General features: G+C 38.0%; 1 protein-coding gene across 1 annotated transcript in view; it reads left to right on the forward strand.

Moving 5' to 3' along the window:
- Window positions 1-234: 234 nt before the first annotated feature.
- The window catches only part of LOC145663723 (fer-1-like protein 6), a 140,507-nt gene continuing 121,304 nt past the window's right edge, over window positions 235-19,437 (forward strand). Inside the window, exons 1-2 of the mRNA XM_081729806.1 lie at window positions 235-389; window positions 2,344-2,524. Of these exons, the coding sequence (XP_081585932.1) occupies window positions 351-389; window positions 2,344-2,524 (220 nt within the window). The 5' untranslated portion in view covers window positions 235-350. The remainder of the gene's footprint in view (window positions 390-2,343; window positions 2,525-19,437) is intronic.

Raw genomic sequence — 19,437 nt, forward strand, 5'->3', positions numbered from 1 at the left:
CCCAATTTCTTATAAGTACATATTGACTAATATTGATAAAATTATGTAAGGACGATATTAATTACTATTCCCATACTCAATGTACTGGTAATATTAAATGCTTCTACTGAAATTTTTCTTTCTTTCTTCTTTTCCTCTGTCTAGCCGACACATGTGTGGGACGTAAACTCAAAGATTTCATTTCATTTCATCATCATCTTTTTTTAAAGAATGTACTTTGTTTCAGGATGGATATTTTCTTGTGGGGAATCAGAAGCGTGCACTTAGACAAACCTCTTCCGAATTTTCCGATTCGAATATTTGGGACTGTCTTTGGGCAATCATTTGACTCTTCTGACACTAAAAATGAAATGCCCAACTTTTCACCACCAGTTTCAAGTATTCAAGTAGTAAGTACTATAGAAATTAATATTTCATTGCTGATAAGCTTCTAAAAGACACACAGAACCAAATAATTTTTAAAAGATTTAGTGCTCCCAATTCATAAGCTTTAACATGCAACTGGGCCTAAATCATATACAGGAGGTACATTAGACAGCAAACATATATATTTTGTTATTTTATTTATTTAATTTGTAGCTAGGCTGAATGTGGATAGTCTATTGTTGGCTATTGAAATGCGAAAATATTAAAAAAGGAAAACTCATTGAGAATTATTTAGCAGTCGAGACTATTGAAATAGTGAGATGAAAATCCTGTACTGTTATTTCTAGCTGCTTTCGCAAACCTAATAATTCAAGGTAGGTTATTTTAATATGGAGTTTTTAAATAGGGTGACCCACATAACATAGCCTGGCGTGGTTATACAGGGTACTGGTGGAGTTAGTAGGAAAATGTAATCAGTGGCCTCCCATTGATTACGGAATAGAATGTAATCAGTATTATGTTCCGTACTCGTCGCATAATATTGGCTAACTTCAAACCTGTAGCTCTTTATGGAGACTCTCCGGATGATGTCGTTTCCAGATGAACCAGAGCATGGGATTATTTGCACACATCTTCTGTTTTAACGTTCCTAGAAATAAAAAGAAAAAGAGCAGGATAAATCCGGGAGACTAGGAGACAACAACTTATTCTTTACTGTGTGCTCTTCTGTAAACAGTTCATGCACCAGCGCCAGGAATTGTTTCCAAGTGTGGTATATGGTTAGCAAATAGTATACTTGCAAAAAATCAATCTTTATTACTTTGCAATATTGAAATCCCTCAGTCCGTGCGTCCAACGCTTCTTGTTGCATAAGTTGCAAAAGAGAAAGCTTGCATTTAATAAAATATCAGGCTAGTAATGAACTATTAAATTATCACTCGTCTATGATAAGTAATATCTAGAGTAATTACTTAATATAATGACATTCTTGAACATATACCTAATTCTATAGCTTCTGCTTAAGCTTCGAGATTCATATCGGGTGCACTGGGAAGGATATGTGGATTTTCAGTAGAACTTTCGCAGCCTTCGTTTTATCCACTGCTGAATATCTCGAACACCATTTGGTTCGTGAGTGTCTTGCAAAGAAATGCGACTTGTCTACCGGAACAGAACAGCAGGAAATTCCAACTACATAACTACACATCGGGCGGCACTCCGACGCCACATAACAGCGCCAAAAACAAACTGACCTTGCAAGGTGCTAAACAACTGCACATCGGGCGGTACACCAGCGTCTGCCGGAATTACTAATAGAATTATACACAATTATTTGATCGTCTCTGGTATTACCCGGCCAGCCTACTTTTATGTAGGCTGCCCTGTATTGTGTACGTACAAACATTTACATAGAGTTCCTTTGTGACTAAGAGGTTAGCGTACGCGTCCTTATCGTAAGAGACCTGGCTTCGTTTCCCGGCGGGAGCTCATGTGGTTCGGATACTATGTTAATCAGTAGGATAAGTCTCATATAGCCTCGCTTCTGAAAGGGATGTTAAACTCAAACTCAACTCAACTCAAGCATTTACATAATCAAAATTATCACATTTTTCTGTGTTACAAGCAACTTTGGATTACAGAGTACGAAATAATCATATTCATGTGACAACTTTCCATAGTGTCTATCCATTTGCAATGCTAGTTTACTTTGTTTGCTTGAATACCATAGCTATTGACCAGGCTAGATGCCAAATTATAACACAACAGAAATAAGATTTGTATAACCCACTTTCGTTCATTATAAAGACAAGTCTTCTGTTACTTGCTCACAAAAATTGACTACTCTTAGTTTATTGAGAGTACAATTTAAAAATTTGTTGAAAGCAGTTATTCAGTAATTATATCAATTAGCTTAGAAAAGTATAACGTAGCCCATATGGTATTTCTAATTTTACAAAAAATCTGTTTATTTTACAGTCTTTGCCGGAAAATGAGTCATTTTGGCCACCAATCACAATGCAGGCAATGAAAATAAAGAAACGTGGAAAAACAGAAGTAATTGGAAATTTGATTATAAGGAATATCAATAAGTATAAATACGAACTAATAACAAAGGAAGAGAGGAAACAGCTATTTGAATCAAGAACAACTACCATTGGTATTAATTTAAGTTATATTTTATTTATTAGCTACTGGCAAATAGGACTCTACCCACAAGACATGATGCGGCAGAATTTTTTTGACAGGATAGAATTTGCTCTATCCTGCTTTTTAGAGACTACATCAGTTTCACGACATCTCTTCGACATGAGAGTCCTGAACTCTTGTCTCGTAGTCAGTACTATTTACAAATTTCTTCGCGAGAAATTGGTTGAAGTAAAGTTTAACATCCCTTTCACTAGCGAGGCTGTATAAGACATGAATCTAAAGTTTAGAGTGGGATCTGAACCACATGAGCTACCACCGGCAAGACAAAAATATTTGATGATCAACATGTATTTCCATCTCTCCCTCTGTGTCATCTATATGTACATAGATGTTCGAGTCATATTCTTTGAAGCTAAAAGCCATGATATACTAAATTTCGTAACACTATTTCTGAATGTTCAATTGAAACATATAATAATACATAAGTTTTGACCTTTCTTCCACTCTTTTTATGAAAGAATTCCTAATGTTTACTAGTATTTTGTATATATAAAATCCATATGCATATTGGCCAGGAAATATAAAGGTAACCAAGAAAGTTCTGTCACTTTTTCACCCCCACCTTCGAATATCGATATGTCACTTAAGACGTACCTGGAAGGTCAAAAATAGTCCCTATCATCATCGACGACCTTTTGCCAATGTTCTGAAAGGCCATGGATTCCATCGCGGTAGAACTTGCTGGGTCGTGAAGCGAAGAATTTATCAAGTATACCTCTTCAACTCTACTAGGAATTTGAACTGGTGTCCTCTAAGGTGATTGTCCAAGGAATGGAACAGGTGATAATCAGATGGTGTAATGTCTGGGGAGCATGGTGGGTGCAATTGTGTTTCCCATCCAAGACGTAGAATAGTGTCCCGAGTCATCCTATCCACGTGGGGCTTAAAGTTGTCCTGTAATAGGAAGACCCCTTTGCGATTCAGAAGTGTCTTATCCAGAGTTTTGTGTTTCTCTTAAACACGACTCAACTGCTGAGAGTACACCGTTGTATTGATGCTCTGACCAGCTGGTAGCATTTCCCCATTCACGATGCCGCGAGTTGTCCACGAAACACATCAGAGGTCCTTCTTCCGGTACAATGCTGGTTTCGTCTGTTTTGAAACCGTTTCGCCTGATGCTAACCAATGATGACGGCACCGTGGAGCTTCGTACAGGATCTACCTCTCATCACATGTCAATACCCTGTCCAAAAATGGGTTCTTCCCCAGACGAAACACCAAAGACATACAGGAATCTGCTCACGTTGCCTTCTGGTCCGGAGTTAAATCATGTGGGACCCATCAACCCAACTTGTAGTGCTTTCCAAGTTGGTGGAGGTGCTGCCGAATGGTTTCTACACTCACACTGAATTGTAGTCCTAGTTCCTCACATATTTGGACACCTTTCGTCTCAATTACTGCCTGAAGATCTTCATTTTGTTCATGTGTTGGTCTTCCGGCACGTGGTGCGTCTTCGAGCTTTTCGTCACCATCCTTAAACTTGTTAAAGCACCACTGGACTGTCCGTGTAGTCAATAGCAAACGCCTGGCATATTTTTCGCCCCGCTGCAATGGCGCTTGACCTCAGTTTAAACTCGTACAGCATACACGCCCTTATGACGCTCTGTGGAGGTCCCATGTTCACTCTGCTCTTACGCAAGTTCACCGTGTAACTACAATCAAGTAATATGTTAGATATACGCACACCAACAACTGACCTTCGCCTTAATTCCATTCCTATTCAACTCGCGATGTGAGGGCTATTTGAGCAAAGACCTCCCCAAAAAACGAGAGAACTTTCTTGGTTACCTTTGTAACATGCACCTTAAAATTCAAATAAAAAAAAGAGCAATGCCCAAGTGCAAGCCTCTCCATTTATGTTTGAGGGTTACAAATGAAAAAGATAATTAAATTCGGAAAAGAAAGAATGATTTTACAAGTAACATGTATGTCGCTGTTATGGTTATATATGTCTTTTTCTTAGCAGTGAGCGAGAATAATAGATACAATCTACTACTTAACAGTGATCTTTTTTACATAGATCCTATACAGTACACACATAAATAAACTATGTTCTAGGAGAGAAAAAATCCATCAGTTATTAATAGCAACGAAAGACATATCTTTTAGCACCTAAAAATTCGTTTACCTCGAAAACTATTCATATGAGGATTATTTGAATTCATCTATATAATTTTCTTCAGTTGAGTGATATCAATTGATTCCTATACGCCTCACCTTCGGACATTTTTTTTTTCGTTAAATACAAATAATATTGTAGAACATTACCTTTAACTAGACGAACCTGCAATCTCTACACAGCGCATCATTCACATATGAGCGTGAATGTCCTTGCCATTCCTCACAATATATGTACATGTCCCTTTACAGACACAAATAAAAGATGTCTTGATAAAAATCGGTAAGTGGGACTATAAAGGGGAAATTTTTCAATATCTCGCACCGTTTGTAAGATTTGAGCTTCTTCCGGTTGGAGTTTCTAATTTATGTATGATCGGTGTTTTCTTTCTACTTGCATGCAGTATGTAATAAGCAAATACATTACATACACAATTAATTATAATGTCAGTGATATATGGTATTCATTGGGTAAAACACTCCAAACAAGAGATTAATCTTGAACTGGAGAAACGGTTATCCTTCGTTTTTCATTATCAATTGACTATGAAACAAACACCGGAGAGATATACTAACCCCGTATACAAATGTGTGGCATTGAAATGTATAACTCGTCGGATATGATGCTTTACTTTTTTTAAATTTCAATACTTCCAGTGTACCCGTAAAATGTAATAAAGAAATAACGGCTATTTTTTAAAATATTCAATTAGAACTGAACAATCTACACAAAATTTGCAATCTATTCAGTGAAAACGGCACCTTTCTAGAGCCTATATTTCCCGAGAACTCACTCTCGAGAGGATTGGCCACAAACATATAAACTTTTCTTGACCACAAACGTATAAACCTAGAATTTTAATATATAGACTAGCTGAACCTGCGGTCTCTACACAGCGCATCATTTATATATAAGCATGAATCTCTTTGCCATTCCTCACAACATCTCTACATGTCCCTTTACAGACAAAGTTAAAGACGTCGTTATAAAAATCGCAAAGGATAATACTATAAAGGGGAGAGTTGTTCGATTATTTGTTTCAATGTGTCGCACCCTTTGCAAGATTTGAGCCTACTTCCCGTTGAAGTTTCTAACTCAGGTATGATCAGTGTTTTCTATCTTCTTGCATGCAGTATGTAATAAGCAAATATGTTACATACACAATTAATTATGTCAGTTATATATGGTGTTCATTGGGCAAATACTCCAAAATAAGTGTTCATTGGGCAAAATACTCCAAAAATAAAGAGTCATCTTAGACTGGAGAAATGGTTATCCTTCCTTTTTCATTATTATTTGTCCATGAAACAAACGCCTGAGACAACCCCTATATACAACTATGTGGTGTTGGAATGTATAATGCGTAGGGTATGATACTTTAGTTTTTTTTATAAATTTTATAGCTTCCAGTGTACCCGTAAAAATGAAATAAAGAAATAATGGTCATGATTTTTAAATATTCAATTAGAACTATGCAAAAATTTGCAATCGATCGGTGAAAACGTCATCTTTCTAGAGCCTGTAGTTTCCGACATCTCATTGTCGAAAGGAATGGCCACAAACATATAAACGTCCACAAACATATAGTTTAAAAGAACTCCAAAGATGGCAGCACAATTTATTTGCATTGATTTTGGAGAAGATTTATTAAAATACAAAGGCTTTGAACAACAATTTTAATATATAAACTTTATAAAAAAAATGTGTTTAAATAATTTATTTAAAGTACACATACTTTAAAATATTTTCTTTATTAAAAGTGAAAATACAAACAACCGTAAATCAATGGTTTCAAATTCAAAGTTAGAAGTTGGAGTTCAGTTTTTTTTTTTTTTTTTTTTTTTTTATAGGACTTACCAGCTTGAGGTAACATCACTCAACTATTACAATCAACTACACATACCTTAGATGAAACTCAACCGTTAACATTATCTATAACTTCTGACGAAATTCAGACGAGTATCAAAAGAAAACGTAATACAGCGCCTGGTTTTGACCAAATATCTTACCGACTTATCGAGGAATACTCAGTACAGTTTTTTCTCCTTCTTGCAGTTATCTATAATTTTATTTTCCGTACAGGATATTATCCAGTTGAATGGAAAGTCTCTAAAGTATGTATAGTCCTAAAACCGAACAAACCTCCGAATTCTGTAAGTTCGTGTAGGCCGATACAACTAACTGCAACACTGGGGAAAGTATTGGGAAACATTTTAGTGAAATGTTTACATCCATATTTGTATGACCATCAACTTCTTCCCACTTTCCAAACCGGATTTCGACCATCATATAATATTAATGATAAGTTGCTTTGTCTAACGACTACACTTGTAAATCAGTATAACAGATCACTACCGTCTTGATAATTTTAATGGATTTGGAGAAAGCATTTGATCGAATTTGCCACTATGCGTTATTTTATAAATGCTTAAATTTAGACTTCCCCTTACTTCCGTTAGAATAATTTTCTCATTCATACTCAATCGAATCGCATATGTCGGTATCAACAGTTCCATTTCCCATCCTATCTTACCATATACCGGCGTGCCTCAAGGGTCCAGTTTGTCACCTCTTCTCTACATTTTATATGCATCAGACGTACCAGTACCTGCTCCTCCTACTTATTTATTCCAATATGCCGATTACACCGCTTTCTTAACTCTCGGAACAATTATACAACAAATTAATAGAACCTTACAACTCACAGTTAATAATTTTATTGCGTGGTGTACGAAATGAAAGCTCACCGTCAACGACGAGAAAACTCAGACCCTAGTCATCATACCACCTAAATGCCGCAGTAAAGTTCACCGTAAACCCCATCTGCTTGATATCACTGTCGGAACACACAGATTAGAACCATCTAAATTAGTTACATATCTAGGAATAACGTACGATAATAAATTACAATGGAATGCTCATCTCCAGAAACTTGTTCTTAAATCGAAAAATCGGCTGCAATTAATTCGCAGGCTAGTGGGGGGGGGGCATTGGGGCTAAACTCCAAATTGCTTCTCAACACATATAAAGCGTTCATGCGCAGCATTCTTAAATTTGACCATATTGCTTGATCTCCAGCTTAATCTAAGTTTTACAGTAGGCTCAAAATTATGAAGTTCCATGCAGTACGCTTAGCATACCGCATCAAACTACCATATCCTGACCGAGAACTATACAATCGAATAGACTTTCTACCACTTGTAGAACACATCTCACTCACGTAAGGGATATATAGCCAAAAGCCTAGAATCTCATAAAGATATTTTTCTGGACACAATCTTCATAGACTCTGAGCAAAATTCCTCTTTTAAATATTGTCATACACCATTGAGTATATTGATCACATTTCACGTAATCAATCTTCCTATGGATCACTTTCATTGCAGATTCTTTCAACGTCAAATCATTCATCAAGCCGTACCACATCTTTTTCCATAGCTGCACTGTTCTCCCCCACCAATAATCTGCACTCCCCATGTCTACATCAGTCTTGAGACTCCCCAAGACAGAAGAATAACATGCATTCGTTACTATTAACCATTTCACTGTGTTGTGGCGTATGAGGCACTTTCATCTCATCAATCATGATAAAGTAATTACAACTCCAATTACACTATGCAACACTTTAAATTTTTTGTCCTTCAGTTGCTATTGCTGATTCCTTAGTCATATTCATCGAACATTTAAGAAAATGTGAACAATTCTCATGAAACTTCGCTTTTGTAAATTTAACATCGAGTTTTTTGCTAATACAAATAACCCTATGAAATGTATTAGACATTCCATTGCAATGAAAGAAAGGAGTTTGCTACTAATTTTCTCAGCACCTACATTGTAACATCAAAAGTGTAGGCCCCTTTAATACATACCTTGAGTACATAGATACCCATGTGTACACCTTGGAAATATGACCTTTTCCTACGTTTTCGTTTATGCGTATCATCATTTTCACTAATTATCTCCTGATACAGTCCCCCATCATGTTCTAGTTATATTGCCCAAGATAAGGGTATTCGAAAGTCGTAATGTATTGGTGAAATCGCTTACAATATTGCTCTGAATATGTACTCCAGGCTTTGTTTCTCAATCTGTTAGCAGCGCGGAGGACTTAGTGGACTGGATCATTTTTCTCACTTGCAGTCCTATAAACACTGCAGCCTCCATCTTAGCACGTGATATCTGTGGAACATGTCTTGTAACTTCTTCAATACGTTAGAATACCTATCCAAGGCTTTCACAAATTACCTGGTAATACCAAGATTTATATGTAGACGGCATTCAATATCACTTTAGGGTACACAAATGGCTTGCATTTTACGTTACTTGTTCCCACAAAGTACTTCTCTCGTTGTGGCCAGTACTTCCTCCAGTAGTGGGCATCTGTCTCCCTACTATCCCATAACATATATAATACGGAATTTCTTGAAACCACCCTGCAAACCCATGAGTAAGGCAGTTATTTCGAAGTCCCCTATCACTTGCCACCCATATTTTGTATACTGAAATTGTCCAATAAGGTCTTCAAGTTGCTAAAGTCTTCCTTCGTAGAGACGGAATGAGCCACAGGAACAGACGGGTGCCTATTTCTATTATGCAGAAGCACAGCCTTCAGACTTCTAGATGAGCTATCTATAAATAAAATCAGTCTCTCATGATGCAGAGTATCTGTAAAGCATTATATTTTGGCAGAAGCACAATCTAACTTTCATGCAAAAGAATTTTCAAAACTGTTCGTGCCATCTCTTTTGAGCTGTTACATTTACTGATTTATCAACTATTTTCCATTGTTTTAGCCTTGAAAGAAGAAGTTCGCTTCCATCTTTACTCAGATCTCGAATGAGATTGTTCAAATCTGCTTGGTTAGAATAATACGGTAGTCTATTAGATATATCTTTATAGTTCAATGTTCTCATCACTATCAGATTGCACTTCCTATTCTTTACACAAAGGTATATCCTGCACGGGAGAAGTGACGATGGGTAACTCGTCTGAATGTGGAATTGGCGCAATTTAAGGAGTAATGTTACAATAGGAGCGTGGAGTTGATTTTTTGCCCCTACAACGCACTGTTGGATCTATCATACAAAAGTAACAGTTTGTAGTGTGGTCCATGGGCTCCTTCCAAACTCTGGGGATAGCGAACCTCATTGATCCTCATTTCCCTCTGTACTAACCTAAAGAAACAGAAATATTCCTAAATACTTTTGGAAAATATTAATAAGTAAAAAAATGAAAAGTACCAGTGTTTTTCAAAGAAATGCTGTTATTTATTTATTTAAAAAAAAATGACATTCAAGTACTTATTGCAGTACTTTCGATAATAAAGTAAAGAAAAAAATGTAAGTTTTAAGACAAATGAATGATTGTACTGTTAAGTGCATGAACGATTTTGGCAATACTAGTTTACACGTCAACCGTTTTAGGTATGTTATATGAGGTGAACACTCTTTTCAATAACATTTCCAAATTGGTTAAAACAAAGTCTTGATGTGTAATGTAAAATAAACAGTATCGTAAATATTTTCCAATGTACTTTTGCACAGGTCACAGACTACATGGGGGGTACCCATAATTTATCTTGACCATTCACTGCCATTCCAAAGTAGGCTTTATACACACCACAAAATTTCAAAGACTTTGGAATCGATAACTTTTTGCTCTTGTCCTTATGAACTCACCACAGGCATAACAGAATGGATGGACCTTGACATGACTGAAATATTACAAATTAGGATATAGATGTTGTTAACATTTGAAACATGTAAAATTTATGGAGCGATTGTATTACTCGTATTCATATTTCATAAAGTAAAACAGTGAAGTAAATTACCTGTCAAGAGAAAATTAGCATAAGTTGGAAACACTGTTTCATGAAAAGATTGTGTTCCCACCAGGGGCGTCATTTAGGGGAGCAGGGAAGGGCAATTGCCCCCCCTGAGTTTGAGATTTCTATAGATTTTATCAATAAAATAGTAGTAAATCAGTGAAATACGCGAAATTTTACTTATATCAAGGGGTTTGCCCCCCCCAAGAAAAATCTGAAATGACGCTCCTGGTTCCCACTTCTGTATGTCTTCACTATATTTTATTTGCTCAATCGGCTGAATGTACTACGTTTTACGAACAATTTTAACAACAAAGACATGCAGTGACACAATGCCAATATGATAGGATATTTTAGGGTTATATACATTACCTTTAAATCCTTACAGATAGGCTTAAAACACTTTGCTAAGTGTGGCACATGTTTCTTCTACCGAGAATCTCTCAATCACTGTTGACAGATGCTTCAATCAAATTTAAATGAAACTTAATCCAACCAACGTTTGAACATGCACATATAAATTCATTAATATAGGGCAGAATCCATATTTTCGATGCTACTACCTACATAAGCGAAGTTTTATGGAAAAATACACCTTTCCGACTTATTTTCAAGGTAACAAAACAGAAAATCACTATTATAATACAAGGACAAATTGAGTGTTGCATAGTGTTATGTTCACCTTGTACTCTTATATATCCTTTATCACTGTATACTTTCACATTTTTTCGGTTATTTTCTTTATATCACATTGTCCAACTAACGTTGTTTATGTTTGCACTTGTTTTCAACATATCACTTGCCAAGAGAGAGGGCGTAACCCTCTAGTGTCAGTTCAATATGCAACTAATTGATGGTTAATGCTAATGGAATGAATTATGCCCTATAAATCAATAAACACTTCAACAAAAATGTATATCTTATAAGAAAATCCATTCCTTGTTTAAACTGAAATTCTCTTCTCAAAAATATGTTTTTATTTCATACCAATCCAAGAAACCTAGCCTGTCTTGAGTTTGTTAATGTGTCAGTAAGGACCAGGTATTGCAATACGTACCCGAGAGCATAACACACGTACTGCACTTACAGGATTGACGAAAGTTATCGCTTTCGAAGGGTACCTTGTTCTTTGAACTTCATCACACTCATTTTATATTTCATCTCACATCTCATTGTTGCTCATCTCTCATTTCGACCAGTGGGCTTGGGGCCATGGTTAACCCGATGACTTCCTACGGTCATAGCTGGTTCTACTGTATTCACTGCAGATTCAGATATCAGACGTAGGAACCGCTCACACAGTATCGACAATAGCTCGGAAAGATCACGATCTCCAGTTATAGATCACCATCCCACACCATCTCTGAAACGTCATCACCGAGATAGCATTAGGCTCACCAAATATTATCAGCGAGCTCAGATCTCAAAAATTGTTGCCATCAGAAATTGGATTATCATCAAATCTCCTTATCAGCATTTGGCTACTACTATTCGTAACAAGTTCAATTATGAAATTTTTGACAAGAATGCACAGCTCACTAAACTGCCTGACAGGAGAATCAAACAGCCGCCTCCTCCACCTGCTTTCCCTGTGGTCATATGAGATGTAAATCCTGACCTTACGGACGATGAGATTCTACAAGAACTAACAAAAGAAGGGCACAAAGTTTCTATTCGAAACGACCGCGGCCCCACTTACATGGTCCGAGTGTTATCTCTAATGCAGACACCATCAATCAGTTACTTGATAAAGGAGCTTATATATATATATATCGCAAACTGCACCGTGTCGAGCCATCACGCACTGTACGACCAGTACCAATCCGTTGTGAGCGTTGCCAAGGATATAACACGCACACCACCGCCAACTTCAGGAATAACTTGAAATGTGGATATTGTGCTGGACTCCGGTCCACACGCACCTGTGCGAACCTGCAGCGTCCACTGCAGTGCCCCGCTTGTCCTGCACAACATCCGACTTATAGCTGTAAGTGCCAAGCTCGACCCGCACCTTCACCGGATAAACCTCACTTAGTAGCATCACTTCGCACTAAAAGTGAACCAACGACCGACTGCACTCCTTCCAACAATAAACCACCTGATTCTCAGCCTGTTACAGTATCTCAACTTCTTCAGTTCATCACATTAACACTGCAAAACGTGCATCCTTTTCTACGGCCGCATGTACTACAAGTACAGTATGCTGCTCGCTGTATATTCCACGTTACCTTCAATGCCACCTACACATGCCAACGAGTTCACTTTCACACCACCCGCTTGGAAACATCTGTTTAAGATTATGAATTTTTTTTATGGATATCGTTATTATTTATCTCAACATCAGTTCCCTCAATCAACATAAACCTCTCTTCGAACAACTTCTGGAAGAATATGCGTCAGCGCTTCTACTAAACAGAACGCATCTCACACCTCGCCAGTCTTGTAAGTTCTCAGGATACCAGATCTTTCCAGCCGACAATCAAACACCGGCCTTCCGCGCCAGTGGCGTCGTACTCTTTGGATTCGCTTGTAAGTTACCCTATCGTACTTTCCACGCTCCTATTTCCAACCTTCCAGAATATTTTATCACAACCGTCTAGTTCAAGGATTTATACATCACCTTGGCGACCATATACGCTCGCCCCGGTCACGCAATACCGTACTCCTTTCTTCAGTATATCGCAAACAATTTCGCCCTTTCATTATCGTGGCCGATATTAACATTCATAGTAGACCCGCTTACCAGAAGGCTCAATTCTAGGACTTCGTTACAGCACGCATATCTTGCGTCCTGCATAAACTTGCAAAATCAACACGTTCTCTTTCAGATACCACACCGGATGTTGTTATCACCTCAACTACCCTTGCCGGGAAATGCCATATAGAAGTCTTAGACTCTCTTGGTAGTGAAAATCTTCCAGTCAAGTTAACTATCAAAAACGTTCTTTTCACCACCATTATTCTGTAAACATTCCACCTATGGAGGTCCCTAGATTTGACAAAGCTAATTGGGATAACTACAGACTTCATCTCACTTCTAAGCATGAACATCTCGAGCCACCAAATCTGAGGATGAATTATACTCGGTGCTGGATGCTATCATCTCTTTTATCCATACAGCATCTGCCGAGAATATACCTGCCTCGCAAGTACATCCATGGCGTCCTCGATTACCGCCTCAGTACCTTCATATGATCAGACGTTCTCGACAATTTTACAGAGATTACGTACGCACAAGGAACGAGGAGGCTTTACACCATCACCGACAACTCCAACGTACGGTTCGTAACTACGTTGTCGCCTATAAACTTCGAAACTGGGTCAAAACGTGCAATAAACTGGACGCAACTTCAAATTCTACCAAATACTGGGAGAGATGCCATGCATTGAGTGGCAAACTTATTCGAACACCTTATTCCCTCATTGACGGTGATCATCAACTCACCTCAGATAGTGCCAAAGCTGATGCCTTTGCGAATCATCTCCAAACCATATTCACTCCATTTCTTCCTGAAAGATCTGAACGACAACATCCTACATATACGTTTAATGTTGATTCTCCTCATCTTCAACCCAGTACAGAGCATATCTTTCCAGCTCATCACGAACTTACCACACCCATCACTGTTCCAGAAATTCCTGAAGTCACAGCTCGCAAAAGTAACACTGCTCCAGCCATGGACCTTATCACCTACCGTCACATTAAAGAGAGTCCTTTCTGTTTACTGTTCCTGTTAACCCATATTTTCACTTTCATTTTACTTACTGGTCTCATTCCCGCCGGTTGGAAAACCTCCAAGATTTTAATGTTTCTATAATCTAACAAGCCTCTGTATCATCTTACCGTCCAATCCAATAAACCGTATCATTCCACTCCATCAAGCAGGTTTCTGTCCTCGCATTGCTGTTCACGACTAGCTATTAAGCGTCACCAATCTCATTACGAATCACTTTAACCACTCATAGCCTTCATGCTTACTTCTATTCGACTTTAAGAAAGCTTTCGATAAGGTGTGGCATCTTGCGCTTTTCTTTAAGCTTCTGTCCTGCAAACTGCCAATGTGCTACATCCGATTCATTCTCAACTTTCTATCATGTTGCATTACATATATATCTGTAAACAACTCATCACATTCTGTCTTTATTCATTCCGGCGTTCCGCAGGGCTCAGCGTTATCCCCACTTCTGTATCTGGTCTTCGTTCCGATCTTCCTCCAAATGTACATCTCTTCCAATTTGCAGGCGACACAGCCTTTCTTGCTCTCGGCAAAACGATCCATCAATTGATCTGCCATCGATATTTTTGTTAGTTGGTGCTCGAAATGGCGATTACGCCTAAATTATGAGAAGACTCAAACAATAGTTTTTCTTGACTCTAAGCGACGGTCCCGCGTCTATAGAAACCCACACGCCTGAATCTTTCTGTTCTTGATACTCCCATCAAACCTACCAAACACGGCGACCTCACTTAGCTCAGATTATCACTAAAAGCCTAATAGACAGAATCTTCTTCGCTAAATCACTAGTACAACCTGGAGCCTACAAGCAGATACCATTCCCACAACATATAAGGTGTTCCTGCCACCCGTCCTCACCTATGGGTGCACAGCTTGTATTGCTGCACATTCCACTTTTTACAACAAGCTCAAGATCCTAGAACGACACGCTCTACGTTTTGCATATTGTATCAAGCTACCCAGCCCTACACAAGATTTGTATAAAGCATCTTCTTTCCTCACATTCTTTACCACATCGAAAAACTTTGACTTTCCTACATCACCAATAGACTGGCTCAGAAGAATCCCATTTCCTTGATATTCTACACAATGATATCGACTACACTCAACAACATCCTGTCCGCCATCTGCCACTCTACCTCCTCTTTACTTTATACCTTTATTCACTCCCACTAAATCATCCTGATGAAGACATCGCATCAGCCCTTGCCATTCATTTACATTCGAAGTACATGTTCCCATTATACGCACAGTAATCCATCTCTTCTAATAGTGCTCATTGGGTCTCATCATGATCCTGAGCAACCCCACGATCGGAAGATAACCTACATTCGTCTAACTAATCAGTCCCTTTACTGTATTGTGGTGGTCAGTGCACATCTCCCTCATCTCCATTTCATCCTAACTTTTATGGCTAAAGGCCATAATGTCTGCTATATCATTTCAATACTATATAATTTATGATCAATAAAGTTTATATAAATTATTAAATCACTTAGATCATCACTGCTGCCCCCTTTCCTTATTACTATTCCTTCTCTTCCTGAGAAAAGGGCGTAACCCTTGTAAGGAGCTAGCATACCTTCAGCATGCTAAGATTGTAATAATAATAAAAACAATAAAAGAAATGTTTTTATTGCTATTGTAACATTTTCATAGATAGATATAACTAATATGTGAAAATAATTAACATTTTACATGTGGAAAGGTGTCTTAAGTTATACAGGGTGTTTGAAAACAACACTGACAAATTTTATGAGGTGATTCCTGACACCAAGATAAGTCAAAAAGTATAGACCATCCTGGGTGCACAAATGCTTCATTTCGGAGTTTAGGCTGCCAAATATATGAAAAATGAACTTAAGTCCATAGCTCCAAAACTGTGGAACCTACCGTAGTCGGGTCAAGACTTCACTTAGGAACTAGTATGTACCCTTTCCAAATATCCAAGTTTCAGAATCCCGCGGAAACTTCCGCAGCAATTTATATAGAGGTAATTGGAGAGTGCTTCAAGTTATATGCCTGTAGTCAGACTTCTCTTTAAAAAATGTTTCGTGAGTACTTTAGGATTCTGAAATATATATTTTGGATAGCGCACACGTCCGTTTCTAAATAAAGTCTTGACCTGACTACGGTAGGTCCCATACTTTTGGAACTATGGAACTTTAAAGTTCATTTTTTTCATGTTTTCAGCAGCGTATAACTCCAAAAGCAAGCATTTGTGCACCCAGTTGGTCTATATATTTTGTCTTATCTTGGTGTCAGGAATCACCTCCCAAACGTTTTCGACGTTGTTTTGAAACACCCTGTATATGCACAGTTCCGCATGCAAGGGGAATGTTTCGTGTTTTAACTGTTCTCTTGAACAAGATATTATGTAAACAAATATTATATCAAGATATTATGTGTTTACAAATACCTGAAACGATATGAACCTGGAAGCTTGAATCCCTTTCCCTTTAATGACACTCTGCGTACACTACTGGTACTGTATACGTACAGTAAGATGACCAAACATCTTTCCTAATAGCTTCAAGATATGCTAAGAGAGAAAGATCGCACAATGTGGGTTTCGAAAAGTGATCTATCCACTTACCATGATCGAATAAATAGTATCTTTTTGTACTTGTGATGAACTTGGAGGAAATGAATTAGTACACAAAGTAACTGTCATAAAGGAAATGACAATGTCCAGTGGTAGCCATACTCGTTGCCTATGATTACCATTGAATGAAGAATACAATTTGGAAAAATAAATAAATAAAAAAAAAAGTTTTATACTTTTATATTAGGAAACAGTGCATCTTATTCAAGATACCTCAGTAGGCTATATGTTAACCCTTTCTCTGCATAAGTCGCCAGAAAGAACATTTCCCTAACTGCGAATGTAGACTGTAATCAATGTTTAAAAATTTCTTGTCCGTATCTTGGACTTGTCGAGGGTAGTTGCGAACAGGGCTATTCCGATAATCGAGTAATCGATAACACTTCGATAAAATTTTAGAACCGTTTCGTTTATAAAGAATTTTAATTTTACCGAGTTATTGAACTTTCGAGACTCTCGAATTGTTCAAGACACTCGAAGTGTTCGAGACGCTCGAAGTGTTTGAGACTCTAAATGTTCGAGACACTCGATATGTTTGAGACTCTCGAAATGTTCGAGACACTCGAAGTGTTCGAGACGCTCGAAGTGTTTGAGACTCTCGAAATGCTCGAGACACTCGAAATGTTAGAAACATTCGACGAGTTTGAGACACTCGAACTGCTCGTGAGTCTAGAATTAATTGAAAGCAGTAAATACTGAAAGATCTCAGTATGATTGCAATTTATTGTGTCGTTTGAATATTTTGGTAAGTTCAGGATTATCGGAGTGTTCGGGATGTTATCTTAGGTGTACTTAATATGTACTACATATATCCAGGGTGTTCATTTTAAGAGTTGCCTCCCTTGAAATGAAGTTAAAGAAGAGTTTCTTCCCACATGCCTTTAAGATCAATGTTTATGTACGTACAATGCTTAAATAGTATGTTAGAGAAGGGAGAGGGAGAGAGAGAGAAAACGAAGAGAAAACATGCATCACCCTAACAGGATTGAGATTGAAATCCAAGACTCTGAATTGAATTTTAATTAGTCTACAAACTGACACTTTACCGATTGCCTCAACAACAAGCAGGCAGAAAAAGGAGAATTTTGCATCTGGTTTCGAGGATTTAAATTAAAGTTTTGGATTGAGGCAGCTTCTGATATAGGTAGAAGTAAGGAAGTTTGATAAGTCTGAAGACTTATCGAACTTCGGTTTTGAGCTGGCACTCGAAACCCTTAGAGTACTTGAGATTGTCGAAATTTACTCTAATATCTAAACTTCGAGTATCACTGAAACCAAGTTTGAGAATTTTGGGTGCGAAGTTCAATATAGGTCACGCTATCTATTTGTATGTGACGTCCGATGATAACTTTTGAGCAGACTGTACGATTTTCATGGAACTTACTTTAAATGTTCCTCTTGCTTTCATCATATACCCATTGTTTTTGTAAGGGCAACGGCATGACAAGGGCAACGCCCTTGAATCCGAGTATTTGCTCTTTCTTTGAGCGTATTCGTGATGTTACGACTATTATTAAGATTACGACTTTCTCCCTATTAGTATTACTATTCTGTTATTTTTGCACCTGAAGTTTAATACGTTTCAGTAGCATATTTCAGCCTTTCTTCTTCTTTGTAGACTCATGGTATTATGTAGATTATGTGATGTAGGAATATTTTACACAAAGTTATTAATAAGTTTTATAATAGTTTAAAGTTATACAACGCAATTAAATGTTATAAAGGTAAGCAAAAAGTTCTGTCCCTTTTTACTCACCACCTTCGAACATCGAAATGTCGCCTAAGATGTACCTGGAAGATCGAAAATAGACCCCATCAGCATCGTCGACGTTCTGCCAACGTTCTGGAAGGTCATGGATTTCATTGCGGTAGAACTTCGTGGACCATTAAGCAAAGAAGGAATCAAGTGCATTTTGCACCTCTACGAGGGATTTGAACTGGCGTCCTCTAAAGTGATTGTCCACGGAAAGGAATAGGTGATAATGAGATGGTTCAATGTCCGGTGAGTATGGCAGATGCAATAGTGTTTTCCATCCAAGACGTAGAATGGTATCCCGGGTCACCTTAGCAACGTGGATCTTAGCGTTGTCCTGCAACAGGAGGACTCATTTGCGATTCAGGAGTGTCTCGTCCAGAGTTTTGTGTTTTTGTTGAACACGGCTCAACTGCTGACAGTACACAGTAAACAGTCTTCAGTGTTTTGTCATCATCCTTAAGCTTTTTAAACCACAGGTGCACTGTTCGTGTAGTCACGACACCATCACCAAAGGTCTGGCATACTTTCAGCCCCGCTGCAGCGGCGTTTGAATCCAGAGACGTCCTTATGACGCTCTGTGGAGGTCCCATGTTCACTCTGTCATTACGGAAGTTGACGTTGTAACTGAACAGCCACAACCAGGTAGTATGTTGGATATACCTACACCAACAATTGACTTTCGCTTTATCTCCATTCGCATTCAACTTGCGGTGTGAGGGGCAATGGAATACAGACCTCCACAAAAGCGACAGAATTTTTTTGGTTACCTTCATGACTAAAATAAAAAAAAGTGAGTCTGCGATGGGAACAGAGACCTAAGTT

Source organism: Thermobia domestica, chromosome 11 (assembly GCF_964235325.1).
Source record: "Thermobia domestica chromosome 11, izTheDome1.hap1.1, whole genome shotgun sequence".
Taxonomy (NCBI): Eukaryota; Metazoa; Arthropoda; class Insecta; order Zygentoma; family Lepismatidae; genus Thermobia; species Thermobia domestica.